General features: G+C 35.5%; 1 protein-coding gene across 1 annotated transcript; it reads left to right on the top strand.

Moving 5' to 3' along the window:
* The first annotated feature begins 6,578 nt into the window (after nucleotides 1-6,578).
* On the top strand, nucleotides 6,579-10,366 carry LOC146882296 (uncharacterized). The gene is made up of 5 exons (XM_085667340.1): nucleotides 6,579-6,761; nucleotides 6,939-6,993; nucleotides 7,050-7,231; nucleotides 7,505-7,734; nucleotides 10,153-10,366. The coding sequence occupies exons 1-5, from the start codon at nucleotides 6,579-6,581 to the stop codon at nucleotides 10,364-10,366; spliced, it is 864 nt and encodes a 287-aa protein (XP_085523466.1).
* Nucleotides 10,367-17,362: the final 6,996 nt, after the last annotated feature.

Genomic DNA, 17,362 nt, shown 5'->3' with positions numbered 1-17,362 from the left:
ATCAAACGCATCTTTGCACCTCTCTCCAAAGTCAAATGCTACATCCTTTTGTAACAAGTTGGAGAGAGGGTTGGCTATCTTGCTGAAGTCCTTGATAAACCTCCTATAAAATCCTGCATGTCCAAGAAAAGATCGAACCTCTTTCACAGAAGAGGGGTAAGGCAATTATGAAATAATATCAATTTTAGCAGGATCTACAGATATACCATTCTTGGAAACAACGTGACCTAAAACTATACCTTGTTCCACCATAAAATGACATTTTTCAAAATTTAAAACAAGGTTAGTTTCTTCACATCTCTCCAAGACTCTAGCAAGATTAGACAAGCAGTGATCAAAAGATGAACCATATACACTAAAATCATCCATAAAAACCTCAATACAATGCTCCAACAAATCTGTAAAAATACTCATCATACATCGCTGAAATGTTCCAGGAGCATTGCAAAGGCCAAGTGGCATTTTTCTATAAGCATATGTACCGAATGGACAAGTAAAAGTAGTCTTATGTTGATCCTCTGGGGCAATACAAATCTGAAAATACCCAGAGAATCCATCAAGAAAACAGTAATGAGACTTACCTGCTAATTGATCTAACATCTGGTCCATGAATGGTAAAGGAAAGTGGTCCTTCCTGGTGGTCTGGTTTAGTCTTCTATAATCAATACAGACCCTCCAACTATTCTGAATACGAGTAGGAATTAACTCGTTCTTCTCATTCTTGACCACGGTGATCCCAGATTTCTTGGGGACCACATGTACAGGACTCACCCAAGTGCTGTCAGAAATAGGATATATAATACCTGCTTGTAACAACTTGGTGACTTCTTTCTTCACAACCTCCATCAGCTGAGGATTCAGTCTCCTCTGAGGTTGCCTTACTGGCTTAGCATCCTCCTCCAAGAGTATTCTGTGCATGCAGAAAGAAGGACTAATACCAGGAATATCTACCAAAGTCCAGCCTATTGCTCGCTTGTGATCTTTGATAACCTGCAATAGCTTTTGTTCCTGCTCGTCAGTAAGCAAGGCAGATATAATAACAGGGAGTTTCCCATCCCTCTCAAGATAAACATATTTCAAACGAGATGGTAAAGGTTTCAACTCCAAAGTGCGTAGCTGTTCCACAGATGGCAATATTTTACTGCCTAAGGTAATTTCAGCCACCTCAGCATCACACTCAAACGCCACAGAGGTATCAAATAGTGACACCGCATCCTCAATATCACCTATTTTACAATTTTCTCTTTCGTCTAAAATTGAGCCCGAAATATTCGAAAAAGAAAAATCCAAAGAAGAAGAAAAACCAGATAAAACGTCCAAAAGCCCAAAAGCATAATTGTTCACTACATTACTCAATAAATCAATACAAAACAAAGAATGGTCTTCAATTGGGTGCTTCATGGCTTCTAGCACGTTGAACTGCACCTTCTCATCTCCTATCTCCATAGTTAAGGATCCTGCATGCACGTCTATCTTGGTACGTGCTGTCATCATGAATGGTCTTCCCAAGATAATTGTGGTTGAACTCATTCCTTCATCATCCTTCATGTCCAAGATGTAGAAATCTGCAGGAAAAATTAACTTGTCCACACGGACAAGCACATCTTCTAGCACACCTGCAAGGTTAACTATGCTACGGTTGGCCAATTGAATGACCACACCAGTAGACTTAAAAGGTCCAAGATGAAGTGAAGTAAAAACTAATAAAGGCATTACATTAATGGAAGCTCCTAAATCTAACATAGCATTATCAAACTTAGTACTTCCTATAATGCATGGAACAGAAAACATACATGGATCCTTACACTTTTGCGGCATTCTGATTGCAGGCTTCTTAATTAAGCTAGAGACGTTTCTTCCCATGTTCACTACCTCTTTGTCCATAATACGCCTTTTATGTGTACATAATTCTTTGAGAAACTTGGTGTATTTAGGAATTTGTCTCACAGCATCCAACAAAGGGATGTTTATCTCCACTTTCTTGAAAGTATTTAGGATTTCTTTGTCTAACTCCTCCATCTTTTTAGTTTTTGGTTTCAAACGGTTTGGATAGGGAAGAGGAGGAGAATAAGGAGAAGAATTTTTAGAGGAAGTATTAGGGGATACTAACCTGGAGTTATCACTGGGTGCAGGCATTTCAGATGTTGCTTGTGTTGCTTCATCTGATCTTCCTCTTTCATCATTAGGTACAACTTCATTGTCCTTATCTTCATCTTCTTGGGCATCCCCAAGGCCTTGTATTTGCTTACCCGATCTTAAAGTAATAGCACTTACATTTCGCGGGTTGATTACAGTTTATGCAGGCAAATTGCTCGAGGCTTGTTGAGACTTCATCTGATTTAACTCATTTTCCATTTGTCCAATCTGGTTCTGCAAGTTTTGATTGGTTGCTTCCATCGTCTGTTTCAACTCATTGATTTGTCCCTTCATCATGTCAGCCGCCATTTTCATCATTGCTTCCATGTTTGAATCACCAGAGGTTGCAGCTGGTTGTGGCTATTGCCTCTATTGAGGTGGAACATAGACTTGTTGGTGTTGAGGTTGTTGATTTCCCCATTTCTGGCTGGGATATTCCTTCCAATCTGGGTTGTACTTGTTGGAGGACAAATCATGGTTGTATTGCTGCCGAGGTGGTCTATTATTGCCATAGATGTTTGCAGCATATGCCTGAGGTTGTTCATTGTCTAACGTCCCTGTCTCTTTTAACATAGAACAAGCCTCTGTAGGATGATGAGTAGAAGCACAAATTCCACATAAAGTACAAGGGATAGGCTTTTTCTGTAAGTCTGTCATGGTCCTTACCATGGCCGCTAAGTCATCCAACTTCCCTTCTATTTTTTTGTGATCGGCAACATATGAAGCTTCTACTCCATGGGTTCCTTTCAATAGAGTTATAGAATTACTCCTGGTGGAAAATTGTTGATGGTTCGATGCCATATTTTCAATCAATTGTCTTGCATTTGTTGGCGTTTTGTCCACCAATGACCCTCCACTTGCAGCATCTATCATTTGTCTATCCATGATACTCAATCCCTCATAAAAGTATTGAATGAGGAGATGCTCGTTTATTTGGTGATGAGGACATGAAGCACATAACTTTTTGAATCTTTCCCAATACTCGTGAAGATTTTCTCTTTGTTGTTGCCTTATCCCATAAATATCTTTACGAATAGCAACAACTCTAGATGTTGGAAATTTTTTTTCCAGAAATAATCTTTTCAGAGTCTCCCAAGTATTGATGGATCCTGGTGGAAAGCAGTATAACCAATTCTTAGCGGCATCTTGCAATGAGAATGAAAAAGCCTTAAGCTTGATATGTTCCTCTGTCACTGTTGTAGGTCTCATGGATGAACAAACAACATGAAATTCCTTCAAATGATGGTACGAGTCTTCTCCTGCTAATCCATGGAATTTAGGTAAAAGATGGATTAACCCAGACTTAAGCTCACATTCTCCATCTGGATATTGGATGCACATGTTTTGTGTAATTGCTACATCCGGTGAAGCCAATTCTCTTATTGTTCTTTCGTCCATTCTATCTTCTTGAATTTTTGGTTCAGGTGATGGATCAGAAGATATGTTAATCACCGGAAGTGATTCTAGCGGTACACTTTCAGTGGTAGGTTCAGATGATGACGGTGCTCCTTCAGTAGAACACCTGAGTTCAAGTCTCCTGCGTGATTTATGCAAGTTCCTTTCAAGTTCTGAATCAAGTTGATAGAATTGACCCGGATTGGCCCGAGTCATGCATTATGTAGTCCACCTGAAAGTGTTTCCCTGTGTGTTTTTTTTCTCTCTTCCTATTCTTGTTTTGGAGAAAGATTTCAAGAAAGAAATGAGTTAAGATGTCGTTGGGTCTACTCCCAGGAAAGAGAGGTGCGTCACAGTGGACAACTTAAATACCAAGTCTTTCCTAGACAGAGTTTTCCAAATTAGTCTCAAAAAATTTCTTAAAAGAAATTCTTAATCAAAACAAAAATAGAACTTTGCTTGGAATATATTAAAAGAAAACTAAAGACTACAAAATAACAAACTCTATTAAACGTATATGCGTAAAATAAATAAATAAATAAATAAAAATAAATAAATAAAATAAAATAAAATAAATAAATAAAAACAGAATCAAAATAAAAGAAATACTAATCGTATTCCCCAGCAACGGTGCCAAATTTGATATCGCTGTCGTTAGGCGATCAAATTACCACCACTCAACTTTAGCAACTTCAGTATTGCCAAGTTAGTAGTGAACAAAATAGTTAGGGTTAAGATAACCCTGAGTCGTCTCACAACGAATACGGAATTGATCTCAAATATTTGATTCTTAAAAATGCAATTAAAACTAGCAACTATAAAAATAGGGGGTTTTGATATGCAAAGAAAATGACACGGAAGATTGTAAACACAGTAATAGTAAATAGGTCAATTCCACTGCTTTTTCTAAATAAGATTCTTCATTGGTTATCTAGAGATTATTGTTAAATTAATTATTGTTGTTGATTTACAAATCAATCAATGTAAAGACTCAATTCATTTGTTGGCATCCTCACTTTTAATCAAAGTACAGTCTCAATTAAAAGTGAGAATTGTTAGATTGTCCATAGTAAATTCAATCAAAGTACAGTCTCAATTAATTTTACTATGCCTAATCATGTTTACTCCTTTGTTTCTTCACCAAATAGAAAACTTAATTAATCAAAGTAAATTCTTGACTAATTTTAGTTAAAGTAATTACCACTAATCAAAGTAAAGTCTCAATTATTGGCAAAAACTTATTTAATCAAATGAAAGTTTCTAAATAAAATCAAAGTAAAGTCTCAATTTAATTTAAAAACCTTTTGACTCATATGATTAGCATGCATGTAGATTTAAAATCATTATTTTCTATTCGATTAAGAAGCAAAGGACATAGATAAAAAAAAACCACAATAATAATCAAAATAACAAACATATAAATTCATCTAACCTCAGAATCCAGTTAAGAAATTATAGTGGAATCAACCCTAAAAGCTTAGCCCTCCATGGCTTTGATGGAATACATGATGATATGAAGGAAAGAAAATAAAAGAAAGAATGAAAGATGTGGTGGAGATGGTATCTGCCAAAACTAGAGAGTTCTAAGTGTCTAAGTTGTGTCGTTTCTGCTCCCTTAAGTCTCTTTATATAGGCTTCAACTGGACTTTGGGCTTTATCTGTCAGTTGCTAAAATCTTTTATTTTTATTTAATTAATTAGCAACTTAATTCCTGTCCAATTTCCAATTCTGCACCTCTTATTTAACCATTTTTGCAGTTTTGACCAGAGTTTGACCAATTTACTGCCTATCAGATGCTGACACGTCGCGTAGAGTGCACTTTCTCTCTCCAGACTAGGGTTTGCTGCGTTTACGGTTTCATGGAGGCTTGTGGTTGCTGCAATGGCGCGGCTGACGGCGCGGTGGTGCGAAAGCGTTGTTCCGGCGATTGGCGTGGTGGCTTATGGTGGTCCGACGGGTCTGGATGGTGCGGACGCGTTTACGAACGGTGGTGGAGCTGTTGGAACAGGTTCTCGGTCTGTTGCTGCGTGAATGACGGTGGTTCTAGTGAGGTGCGCTGCTGCGGTGGCTGCAGAACGCGGGTGCAGGGGCGCAGATGTAGTGGTTCTTCTTCTTCGATCTGGTGCGGGCTGGTGCAAGGATGAAGCGCGACCGTGACTGGTGGTGCTGCCATGGTTAGACGCAGATCTGGTGGTGATGGAACTACAGTGTAGATCTGTGAAGATGATGGAGGCGCGAAGGTGGAAACATTCTCTGGCGAGTTGACGGTGGCTGCTGTTGTGCGAACGAAAAGGTGCGGTGGTGGCCAGCGACGAGATGGCATGATGGTGATCCAGTGGTGGCCGGCGAGATGAAGAGGTGCGGCGGCAACTGCCATGGAGGTTGATGGTGGCGACTAGGGTTTGAGGAAAATTAGGGTTAGGGTTTCATGAGTGAGATGGAGGAGATGATGACGTGGCAAGATCTGATTGGTTAATTTGGTGAGTGGAAGATTATGACACGTGTGAGTTTATGGTTGGCCTGATCTAGTTGAGTGGAGTTTAAGTGGTAGGAGGGGTGCAACTTAGTGAAAACTGGGGTTGCAGAACAGGTTTTTGGTGGTCCACTTTAGAAGGAGTGTGCAAATAAAAACTGGGGGTACATTTAGCTCCTGATTTATTCTTTTCCAGAATTTCCTGATTTTGGACTTATTTTGTAACTTTGAATATTTCCAAATCACACTATTAATGACCAAAAATAAATTCCAGCTGCATTAACAAACGTTAGAATATCCAATAATATTTTATGCAACTAAAATCAATTTTTACGCCACTTTTACCAAACTTACTCAATAAATCCAATAATCACAAATCCTAATTAAATCAATCTTTAAGCATAGAAAATTCAATTAAATCCCCAAATTTAAATATTAAATGAGGGAAAAAATTTGAACTCATCAGGAGGTGAGGAAGTTGATCCTTTAGGATGGACACAAAAGTTGTCTTAGCTTGCATCCTGGCATGACTAAGATGTATCAGGACCTCAAGGAGACTTTATAGTGGCTAGGGATGAAGAAAGATGTGGCCCTGTTTGTATTAGCCTGTCTGACTTGTCAGAAGGCAAAGGTGGAGCACGAGAGGCCCGGTGCGATTCTACAGCCTTTGGAGATACCAGTCTGGAAATGGGACAGCATCTCGATGGACTTTGTGACCCATTTACCACGAACTTTTAAAGGGCATGACACCATCTGGGTGATAGTGGATCGATTGACCAAGAGTGCCAATTTCTTGGCGATGAACTTAAAGATGTCCATGGCCAAGTTGGCCCAGCTATACATTAAGGAGATCGTGAGGTTGCATGGAGTACCTTTGAGCATAGTTTCCGACAAAGACCCACGGTTTACATCCCAATTCTGACAAACCTTATAGGAGGCTTTGGGGACCAAGTTGACTATGAGCTCAACCTACCATCCTCAGACCGATGGTCAGTCCGAGAGTCACTTGAGGACTTGTTACGGACATGTGTATTGGATCACCTAGGAGCTTGGGATAAGGTGTTACCCTTGATTGAGTTTACCTACAATAACAACTTTCATGTGAGGATTGGCATGGCTCCATACGTGGCTCTGTACGGCAGGAAATGTAGGACTCCCCTATGTTGGTATCAGGATGGGGAAGCAGTGCTAGTCGGACCAAAGTTGTTAGAGCAGACCACCGAGAAAGTGAGAATGATGAGAGATAGGTTGTAGGCCTCTCAGAGTAGGCAGAAGGCTTACGCAGACTGCAAGAGGAGACCTTTGGAATTCGCAGCTGGAGGTCATGTGTTCTTGAGGGTGACCTGAACCACTGGTGTGGGAAGGGCTCTCCGCTCAAGGAAGCTCTCTCCTAAGTTTCTTGGTCCCTATCAGATCTCCAAGAGAATTGGACCAGTGGCTTATGAGATTGCTTTGCCTCCCTAGTTGGCCAATCTCCATCCGATATTTCACGTATCACAGTTGAGGAAATACGCCTTTGACCTGTCTCATGTGTTGGAAGTAAAGGATGTGCAGATCAGAGAAGCTCTCACTATGGAGGTACCACCCGTGACTTTAGAAGACAACAAAGTAGAAGAACGCCAAGGAAAATCAGTCAGCCTAGTCAAAGTCATCTGGCATCGTAGGACAACTGACTCGACTTGGGAGTTGGAGGAGGATATGAGGAAATCACACCCACATTTGTTTGCCTGGTAAGTTTTCATTTTCGAGGTCGAAAACTTTTGTTGTTGGGGAGAATGTAAGGCCCATTTATTCTGCCCCTTTTATTTTAAGGGATGCCCCAATCTTATGGGCCTAAGGCTTGGCCTAGAGAGGAAGGATCAGACCTAATCTGCCGCAACCCTAATCTTTGTGCTCATTCTTCGAAAAAACAGAACCCCTTTGTTCCTCCTTGAGCAGTCGCACTCTCTGCTAGGGTTTGTCTCCTCACCGCTTTCAAGTTCGCTCGAGCTCTTTCCTAGTCCACGTAAGTCATCCTACATCTCGTAACACCCAACTCAGCCTCTGTAACAAGCTTATCTTGCATTTTGTCCGTGGTTTTCCAGCTCCTAAGCATACTCCTTAATCTGTTGCGTCCGTGTCTACCATCGAGGTCTTGCTCTAGCTTATTCCAGGTAAGGGAAGCTAGAACCTAATCATATATTCGTTTTTCCTATTGTTCTTGCTGTTGTGCTAAGATTCTATGGTTGATATGAGGTTCTGAATGCGTCGAATGTTTTAGTATGTTAGTTTGTCTTGGTATGAATTGTTGTCGCAGGAAAACAGTGGCGAGACTTGATAATCTCGCCTAAGCGAGCCTGTCTCGCCTAGGCGAGATGAGCAGAGGCTCGCCCGTACCTTTTTACGCAAGGGGTTTCTCAAGCGACCAACTCCATTTTGAGCGAGCGAGGGGAGTCTCGCCTAAGCGAGAATGCGCAAAGGCCGCTGTTGTGTGTGTCGAGCTCTCGCCTAGGCGGAGGGAGCTCACCTGAGCAAAAGTCCTTCTCGCTTGAGCAAGAATGCATCCCGACTTAGTTTCCCTCTGTGCTTGGATGTTTAGCTTGTGCTTGTTTGAGTATTGTATGACGGCTTAATGGGAATGATTATGCATGATTGGGAGAGGATTATATGTATAAGTTATGAGCTTGGCATGATCTTTATATGAATTATACATGAGGGGTTATATATATATATATATATATACACACACACACACATATGTGGTCACGAATTTGACATGAGCAACAATGGACATAATGGTTGGTAATCCAGTGGCATGGTTTTAGTATGAGGAGAAACACCTTATTCATGTTTGGGAACAACGAGTTGGTATTGATTCAACATATGATAAATGAGGGTTGGTTACGAGTATTGTTATGAGGTTCTTATGCATAATATCTGTAACTAGTGCTTGGTTGTTTGTATATGTTTGGTATGTGTCAGTATGTAATTCCTTACAGTCTCTAGGTGGGACTTCAGGGTCGTGCTTCAGTGGTCAGGACGTAATTCCATGGCCCCTATTAGTGGGTGTCCATGGTGGTGCCCCATCTATATAACTTGGTAAGGATTGCATCCTGACACTTTAAAGATAAACTCTTTAACTAGTTTTCTTTTGGGGCATCGTGGTGTGCCTTGTGTTGTAAGGAGTTAAGTTTTAAACTCCAGGACTGCGCTATTATGTTATCTTTATGTGACGCTTCCTTTAGTTTTGCATATTAAATTAAATGGGGTGTTACAATATTCACGGTGTTGATTTGTTACGTATACATATACATACTTGTCGGTTTAATCTCATTGTAAGTTTACTTCGTCATTTGTGTTTTTTTTTTAATTAAAGATTGATTTTAGTTTCTTATTTAAAGATAACTAAGATTTGTTATTATCGTTTTATTAGTATCCTAATTAATTTATTATTAATTTATTGTTGTTTATTTTATTTCATTATTATTGTTTATTACTATTATTATTTTGTGACTATTATTATTATTATCATTATTATCGTTATTATTTATTATTATTATTTTATTAATTATTTATGTTTTATCTTAATTATTAATTATTACTATTTTATTGTTGTATTTTATTTTATCATTATTTTAATATCATTATTATTATTATTTTATTACTTTATTATTACTGTTTTATCTTATTATTTATTAATATTGCTTTATTATTATTGTTTTATCTTAGTTATTAATTATTATTATTTTATTTTATTATTTATTACTATAGTTTTATTATTATTGTTTTGTTTTGTTTTATTATTATTTATTATTTTTATTATTGGTATTACTTTATTATTACTATTTTATTTTATCTTATTATTTATTTTTATTATTGTTTTATTATTTTTATTTGTTTTATATCATTATTTATTATAATTATTGTCCATACGATGTTTTGGGGCAACAATTATGTGTACGTCCTGTTTTGTATATTGTTGGTTGTCCATGATTGTGTGTCGGGTATAACACTTGTTATTGAAGGGTTTGTGTGAATACATGTGAAAGTATAGATGTATATGATTGATACATATGGTGTGTGATGGTGCATTCTGAGTCCTGCTATGATTATTGGATGTTAATTATGAACGATAAATTTGATGATTAAATAGTATATGTATTGTGTAGGAATAAATTGAAATTAGTTTTGCTAGATGAACCAGTAAAGGTAACTTTTACTGGTGTGGTGCCTGGCTGTGTAGAATACACCCGCCAGGTGGAAGCCACGCAATGTGACAGTTTTGACAAAACAGTGATGTGGCGCCTGGCGACGCGAGGAATGGCACCGGGCAGTACGCGTGGATTCTTCGCCCAGCGACACTTTGGCAACGACCTCGACTGAATATGTCTATATCATAATACCTAACAGTGTCACACTCAATGGTAAGCTTAGTTTTAGTTATGGAGGAAGGCAAAAAGCATTACCTAGTCTATTTCACTACCTGAACACTCCAACCCTCGAAAGAACAATAACAAACTATAGGGAAGTTGGTCCTGACACTAGTAATTTTTGCTCGATGATTGCACACTACCTTCACAACTTCAACATCTATTTCCACACATATTATCCCATTAAGCAATTCATGCAAAAGCTTGAGTTAGCAGGGCAAATGACCACGTGGTCAGTGGAACTCTCTAAGGTTGGGCTCACATATCATAATTGAGATATGATAAAGTCACATTTCTTAGCATATTTTCTCACCGAACTCCCAAAAAGAGGATGACAGCTCACATGATGGTCCTTGAGTGTCAACAAGTCCTCGAACAAAAAAGGCAATGGTGATGACATCATACTTGAGGGCCTGACGACCTCATTATAAAGCAAGCCATCTGCTTTAACTTCAACATGTCCAACAACCAAGCATAATACGATGCCCTGATTGTTGGGTTACGACTTGCCCATAAATATTAAATGGGTCCAACTCAACTCAACCTTTGTGAGGTTGAATTAGCTCGGCTTGTCTTGAGCATGACTCGACTCTATCTTATGTGAGCTTGATTCAACTCAACACAATGTAGACCCTATCAACCTTGGCTTGACCTAAGCCTAACTCGAATGACCTTCTTAACTTAGGCTAAACCCAACCTTGTTTATCTTGATCTGGAATTGACTCGCACAAATCAACCCATGAATTTTCCTTAGACCACAAGCCTTTTAGTGCCATTTGACTCCGTGGACTTATGACTTTGTAGTCTTTTTCGACTCTAACTTGTATGGGTCAAGACCACTCCCTATGTGAACCAAATTGACATGTCAAAACATAATCAATTATATTATTCATATAATAAATTATATACACATTTTTTAGAAAGGAGAGTTAGTACTTCTATTTTATCTTAGTTTTTGTGTTTTTATTTTATTGTTACACTTTTTTTTTGTTATCTATTAATAATACAATTCAAGGTAGCACAAAATGCAAGTTTTTCCATCAACCACAAAAAGCAAAACACACATAATTAACTAAAAATAAAAAGTTAAAACACTATATTTTTTTGACAAGTGGCAACGTCTAACGATGATACATGTCAACGCCTTTTCTAAAACCCTACATCTTTCACACTCAAATCTTCTCTCACTCTCTACTGTCACCATCTCCTGCCCCTATTTTTTCACAACTTTTCTCTCACCCATGTTGACATGAGAAGCCAAGGTGGTTTGCTTCTTGAAGATTTGATGAAGATTGAATGAAGCTCTTTTGAACTATCTTGAAGCCATTACCATTGGAATGAAGCCTACATTGATGAAGGAAAGGAGATTTGATGATATCCATGGTGATCAAGGCTGGAACATGTGCTATCCATGTTGTTACATCATTAAGAAAGTGTATTTGTAGCTTGTAATTCATGTTGTAGGCCTTAAAGCATTAATTAGATGTAGTTTGGTCTTTATTGTGTTTTTAATCTGTTGAATGGTTTTTCAACAGGTTAAAATGACTCTTTTAATCTATTGAATGGCTTTTTAACAGGGTAAAAGGTTGGCTGCAGTAGTCTTAAACTACAACAAATTCAATCAGTTGATTTAGTTTTTAATCGACTGATTTCACTTAAGTCAAGTGAAATCAACCGATTGATTTGAAAATCAACCTGTTGAATTTCGTAACAGTTTGACTATAAAAGTTGTGATTTTTTAAAGAAAGGACGATTGATCATTTTAGAGCACGATTTGATTTTGGAAACTTGTGGAAACTTTCTCCTTCGTGATCATAGGTGTTGCAACTGTTGAAGATTGATCTTGGATCAATTCTTAGAGCTTTTGACTTGTTTTGAAGCTTGGAGAAAGTGGTTTCTGGTAGGCTAGGCTGTGCTACCACTGAGGTTTGATCTTTCTCAAGGTTTGTGTGTGTGCCTGGTGGTTTTCCAGGTCTGCAAGAGGGTTCTTGCTGTGCTGGTGTGATTCTTGTGTAATTCAAGAGTCTTTTGTGGTGTTTTTGCATATTTTGGAAGTGTAAGGGTGGATACTTTGTGAAAATTTTGAAATAGTGCAAAGTCAAGCTAAGGTTGCCTTGACAAACTGGATGTAGCTCAGGTTTGAGTGAACCAATATCAAAATCTTATGGTGTCCTCTCTTCTCTAACCTTTCTCTCTTGCATTTTCATTTTAAAGTTTCAAGAACTTGTGCTTTAATCATCTTTTTCATGTTCTTGCATGTTTTCATGGCATCTGCAGCATTGAGCATGTTTGTATGATTATTTGGAACTGGTCTTGATCATTCTTAAGCATTGTTTTTGGTTTAAAATTCAAATTCGCATTTCTGCACTTTTTCCAGTATTTCAGTCGATTGTTTTTCAGTTTCAATCGATTGATTATACCAGAACAGAATCTATTTAGTAAAATCAATCTGTTAACTTTGTTTTTGATCGATTGAAAGTGTATAGTTCAGTACTGTTTGCATCCTAACTTGGTGATCTATTTGATTCACTTAAAGGTGGTTTTTAGCTTGCAAAGATAGCCTAAATTTTTAACTAGACAATTCAACCCCCCTTCTTGGCTTTTCAACCATTTCAAAACTAACAACCCATACCCTATCCTGCCACACACCCTACGCTGCCTCAATGATGAGCCATTTATGCACATATATGAAAGTATCCTCTCTTGATAATCTAATGAAGAAACAATGTTTAATACCACTAAATTCCACTCTTTTTTGTTGTGATTGGATATGCACATGAATGACTTTTTGAATCCACATTGTTAGCATCAATGTTGTTAAAAAATCAAATTATTTTCTCATTTTGATTTTGTCTGTCATACTTCTTATGAAATTGTTTGTGTAATTATTTTGTGTTTTCCTCCTTCAGGGAAGATTATTACGAATTGTTTAATGTGAAATTTCTTAATTAGTCTTTTTTTAGCTTTGGGTTAACAGACTATGTGTTGAGAATTTTATGAAGTTGTCAACACTAAAAAGAACATATAGCCTATATTTTAATGATGGGCCATTTCTGTACAGATATGTAAGTACCCTCTCTTCATAATCTAATGAAGAAATAATGGTTACTACCATTAAATTCCACTCTTTTTTGTTGTGATTGGATATGGACATGAATGACTTTTTGAATCTACATTGTTAGTATCAATGTAGTTAAAAAATCAAATTATTTTCTAATTTTTATTTGGTCTGTCCTAGTTCTTATTAAATTGTTTGTGTAATTATTTTGTGTTTTCCTCCTTTTGTGAATATTATTACTAATTGTTTAATGTCAAATTTCTTAATTAGTCTTTTTTTTATCTTTGGGTTAATTGATTATGTTTTGAGAATTTTATGAAGTTGTCAAAAATAAAAAATACATCCAGCCTATATTTTAATGATAGGCCATTTCTGCACAGATGTGAAAGTATCCTCTCTTCATAATCTAATGAAGAAACAATGCTTAATACCACTAAATTCCATTTTTTTGTGATTGGATATGCACATGAATGACTTTTTGAATATATATTATTAGCATCAATGTTGTTAAAAAATCAAATTATTTTCTCATATTGATTTTGTCTATAATACTTCTTATGAAATTCTTTCTGTAATTATTTTGTGTTTTCCTCCTTCAGGGAAGATTATTACTAATTGTTTAATGTGAAATTTCTTAATTAGTCTTTTTTTAGCTTTGGGTTAATTGATTATGTGTTGAGAATTTTAAGAAGTTGTGAACACTAAAAAAACATATAGCCTATATTTTAATGATGGGCCATTTCTGCACAGATATGTAAGTACCCTCTCTTCATAATCTAACGAAGAAACAATGGTTACTACCACTAAATTCCACTATTTTTTGTTGTGATTGGATATGCACATGAATGACTTTTTGAATCTACATTGTTAGTATCAATGTTGTTAAAAAATCAAATTATTTTCTCACTTTGATTTTGTCCGTCATACTTCTTATGAAATTGTTTATGTAATTATTTTGTGTTTTCCTCCTTCTGTGAAGATTATTTACAATTGTTTAATGTCAAATGTCTTAATTAGTCTTTTTTTTAGCTTTGGGTTAATTCATTATGTGTTGAGAATTTTACGAAGTTGTCAACACTAATAAAAACATATAGCCTATAATTCAATGATGGGTCATTTCTGCACAAATATGAAAGTGTCCTCTCTTCATAAGCTAATGACGAAACTGTGGTTAATACCACTAAATTCCACTGTTTTTTGTTTTGATTACATATGCACATGAATGACTTTTTGAATCCACATTGTTAGCATTAATTTTGTTAAAAAATAAAATTATTTTCTCATATTGATTTTGTCTGTCATACTTCTTATGAAATTCTTTGTGTAATTATTTTGTGTTTTCCTCCTTCAGGGAAGATTATTACTAATTGTTTAATGTGAAATTTCTTAATTAGTCTTTTTTTAGCTTTGGGTTAGTTGATTATGTGTTGAGAATTTTATGAAGTTGTCAACACTAAAAAAAACATATAGCCTATATTTTAATGATGGGTCATTTCTGCACAGATAAGTAAGTACTCTCTCTTCATAATCTAATGAAGAAACAATGGTTACTACCACTAAATTCCACTTTTTTTTTTGTTATGATTGGATATGCACATGAATGACATTTTGAATCTACATTGTTAGTATCAATCTTGTTAAAAAATCAAATTATTTGCTCACTTTGATTTTGTCCGTCATAGTTCTTCTGAAATTGTTTAGGTAATTATTTCGTGTTTTCCTCCTTCTGTGAAGATTATTACGAATTGTTTAATGTCGAATGTCTTAATTAGTCTTTTTTTAGCTTTGGGTTAATTCATTATGTGTTGAGAATTTTACGAAGTTGTCAACACTAATAAAAACATATAGCCTATAATTCAATGATGGGTCATTTCTACACAAATATGAAAGTGTCCTCTCTTCATAAGCTAATGACGAAACTGTGGTTAATACCACTAAATTCCACTCTTTTTTGTTTTGATTACATATGCACATGAATGACTTTTTGAATCCACATTGTTAGCATTAATTTTGTTAAAAAATCAAATTATTTTCTCATATTGATTTTGTCTGTCATACTTCTTATGAAATTCTTTGTGTAATTATTTTGGGTTTTCCTCCTTCAGGGAAGATTATTACTAATTGTTTAATGTGAAATTTCTTAATTAGTCTTTTTTTAGCTTTGGGTTAATTGATTATGTGTTGAGAATTTTATGAAGTTGTTAACACTAAAAAAAACATATAGCCTATATTTTAATGATGGGTCATTTCTGCACAGATAAGTAAGTACTCTCTCTTCATAATCTAATGAAGAAACAATGGTTACTACCACTAAATTCCACTTTTTTTTTTGTTATGATTGGATATGCACATGAATGACATTTTGAATCTACATTGTTAGTATCAATGTTGTTAAAAAATCAAATTATTTTGTCACTTTGATTTTGTCCGTCATAGTTCTTATGAAATTGTTTATGTAATTATTTCGTGTTTTCCTCCTTCTGTGAAGATTATTACGAATTGTTTAATGTCGAATGTCTTAATTAGTCTTTTTTTAGCTTTGGGTTAATTCATTATGTGTTGAGAATTTTATGAAGTTGTCAACACTAATAAAAACATATAACCTATAATTGAATGATGGGCCATTTCTGCACAAATATGAAAGTGTCCTCTGTTCATAATCTAATGACGAAACAGTGGTTAATACCACTAAATTCCACTTTTTTTGTTTTGATTGCATATGCACATGAATGACTTTTGGAATCCACATTGTTAGCATCAATGTTGTTAAAAAATCAAATTATTTTCTCATTTTGATTTTATTTGTCATACTTCTTACGAAATTGTTTGTGTAATTATTTTGTGTTTTCCTCCTTCTGTGACGATTATTATTATTTGTTTAATGTCAAATTTTTTAATTAGTCCTTTGTTTAGCTTTGAGTTAATTGATTATGTGTTGAGAATTTTATGAAGTTGTCAACACTCAAAAAAACATATAGCCTATATTTTTTAATGATGGGCCATTTCTGCACAGATATGTAAGTACCCTCTCTTCATAATCCAATGAAGAAACAATGGTTAATACCACTAAATTCCACTCTTTTTTGTTTTGATTGCATATGCACATGAATGACTTTTTGAATCCACATTGTTAGCATTAATTTTGTTAAAAAAACAAATTATTTTCTTATTTTGATTTTATTTGTCATACTTCTTACGAAATTGTTTGTGTAATTACTTTGTGTTTCCTCCTTCTGTGACGATTATTATTATTTGTTTAATGTCAACTTTTTTAATTAGTCTGTTGTTTAGCTTTGGGTTAATTGATTATGTGTTTAGAATTTTATGAAGTTGTCAACACTCAAAAAAACATATAACTTATATTTTAATGATGGGCCATTTCTACAAAGATATGAAAGTATCTCTCTTAATAATCTAATGAAGAAACAATGGTTAATACCACAAAATTCCACTTTTTTTGTTTTGATTGGATATGCACATGAATGACTTTTTGAATCCACATTGTTAGCATTAATGTTGTTAAAAAATCAAATTATTTTCTCATTTTGATTTTACTTGTCATACTTCTTACGAAATTGTTTGTGTAATTATTGTGCTTTCCAACTTTTGTGAAGATTATTACTAATTGTTTAATATCAACTTTCTTAATTAGTCTTTTTTTTAGCTTTGGGTTAATTGATTATGTGTTGAGAATTTTATGAAGTTGTCAACACTAAAAAAAATATATAGCCTATATTTCAATGATGGGCCTTTTCTGCACAGATATGAAAGTATCTCACTTCATAATCTAATGATGAAACAGTGGTTAACGCCACTAAGTCCCACTATTTTTTGTTGATATTGGATATGCACATGAATGACTTTTTGAATCTACATTGTTAGCATTAATGT

The sequence above is a fragment of the Vigna unguiculata genome, chromosome 10 (assembly GCF_037176805.1).
Source record: "Vigna unguiculata cultivar grain cowpea cultivar isolate G323 ecotype 2 chromosome 10, ASM3717680v1, whole genome shotgun sequence".
NCBI lineage: Eukaryota > Viridiplantae > Streptophyta > Magnoliopsida > Fabales > Fabaceae > Vigna > Vigna unguiculata.
Note: the sequence above shows the minus strand (reverse complement) of the source record. Positions and strands in the feature narration are given on the sequence as shown.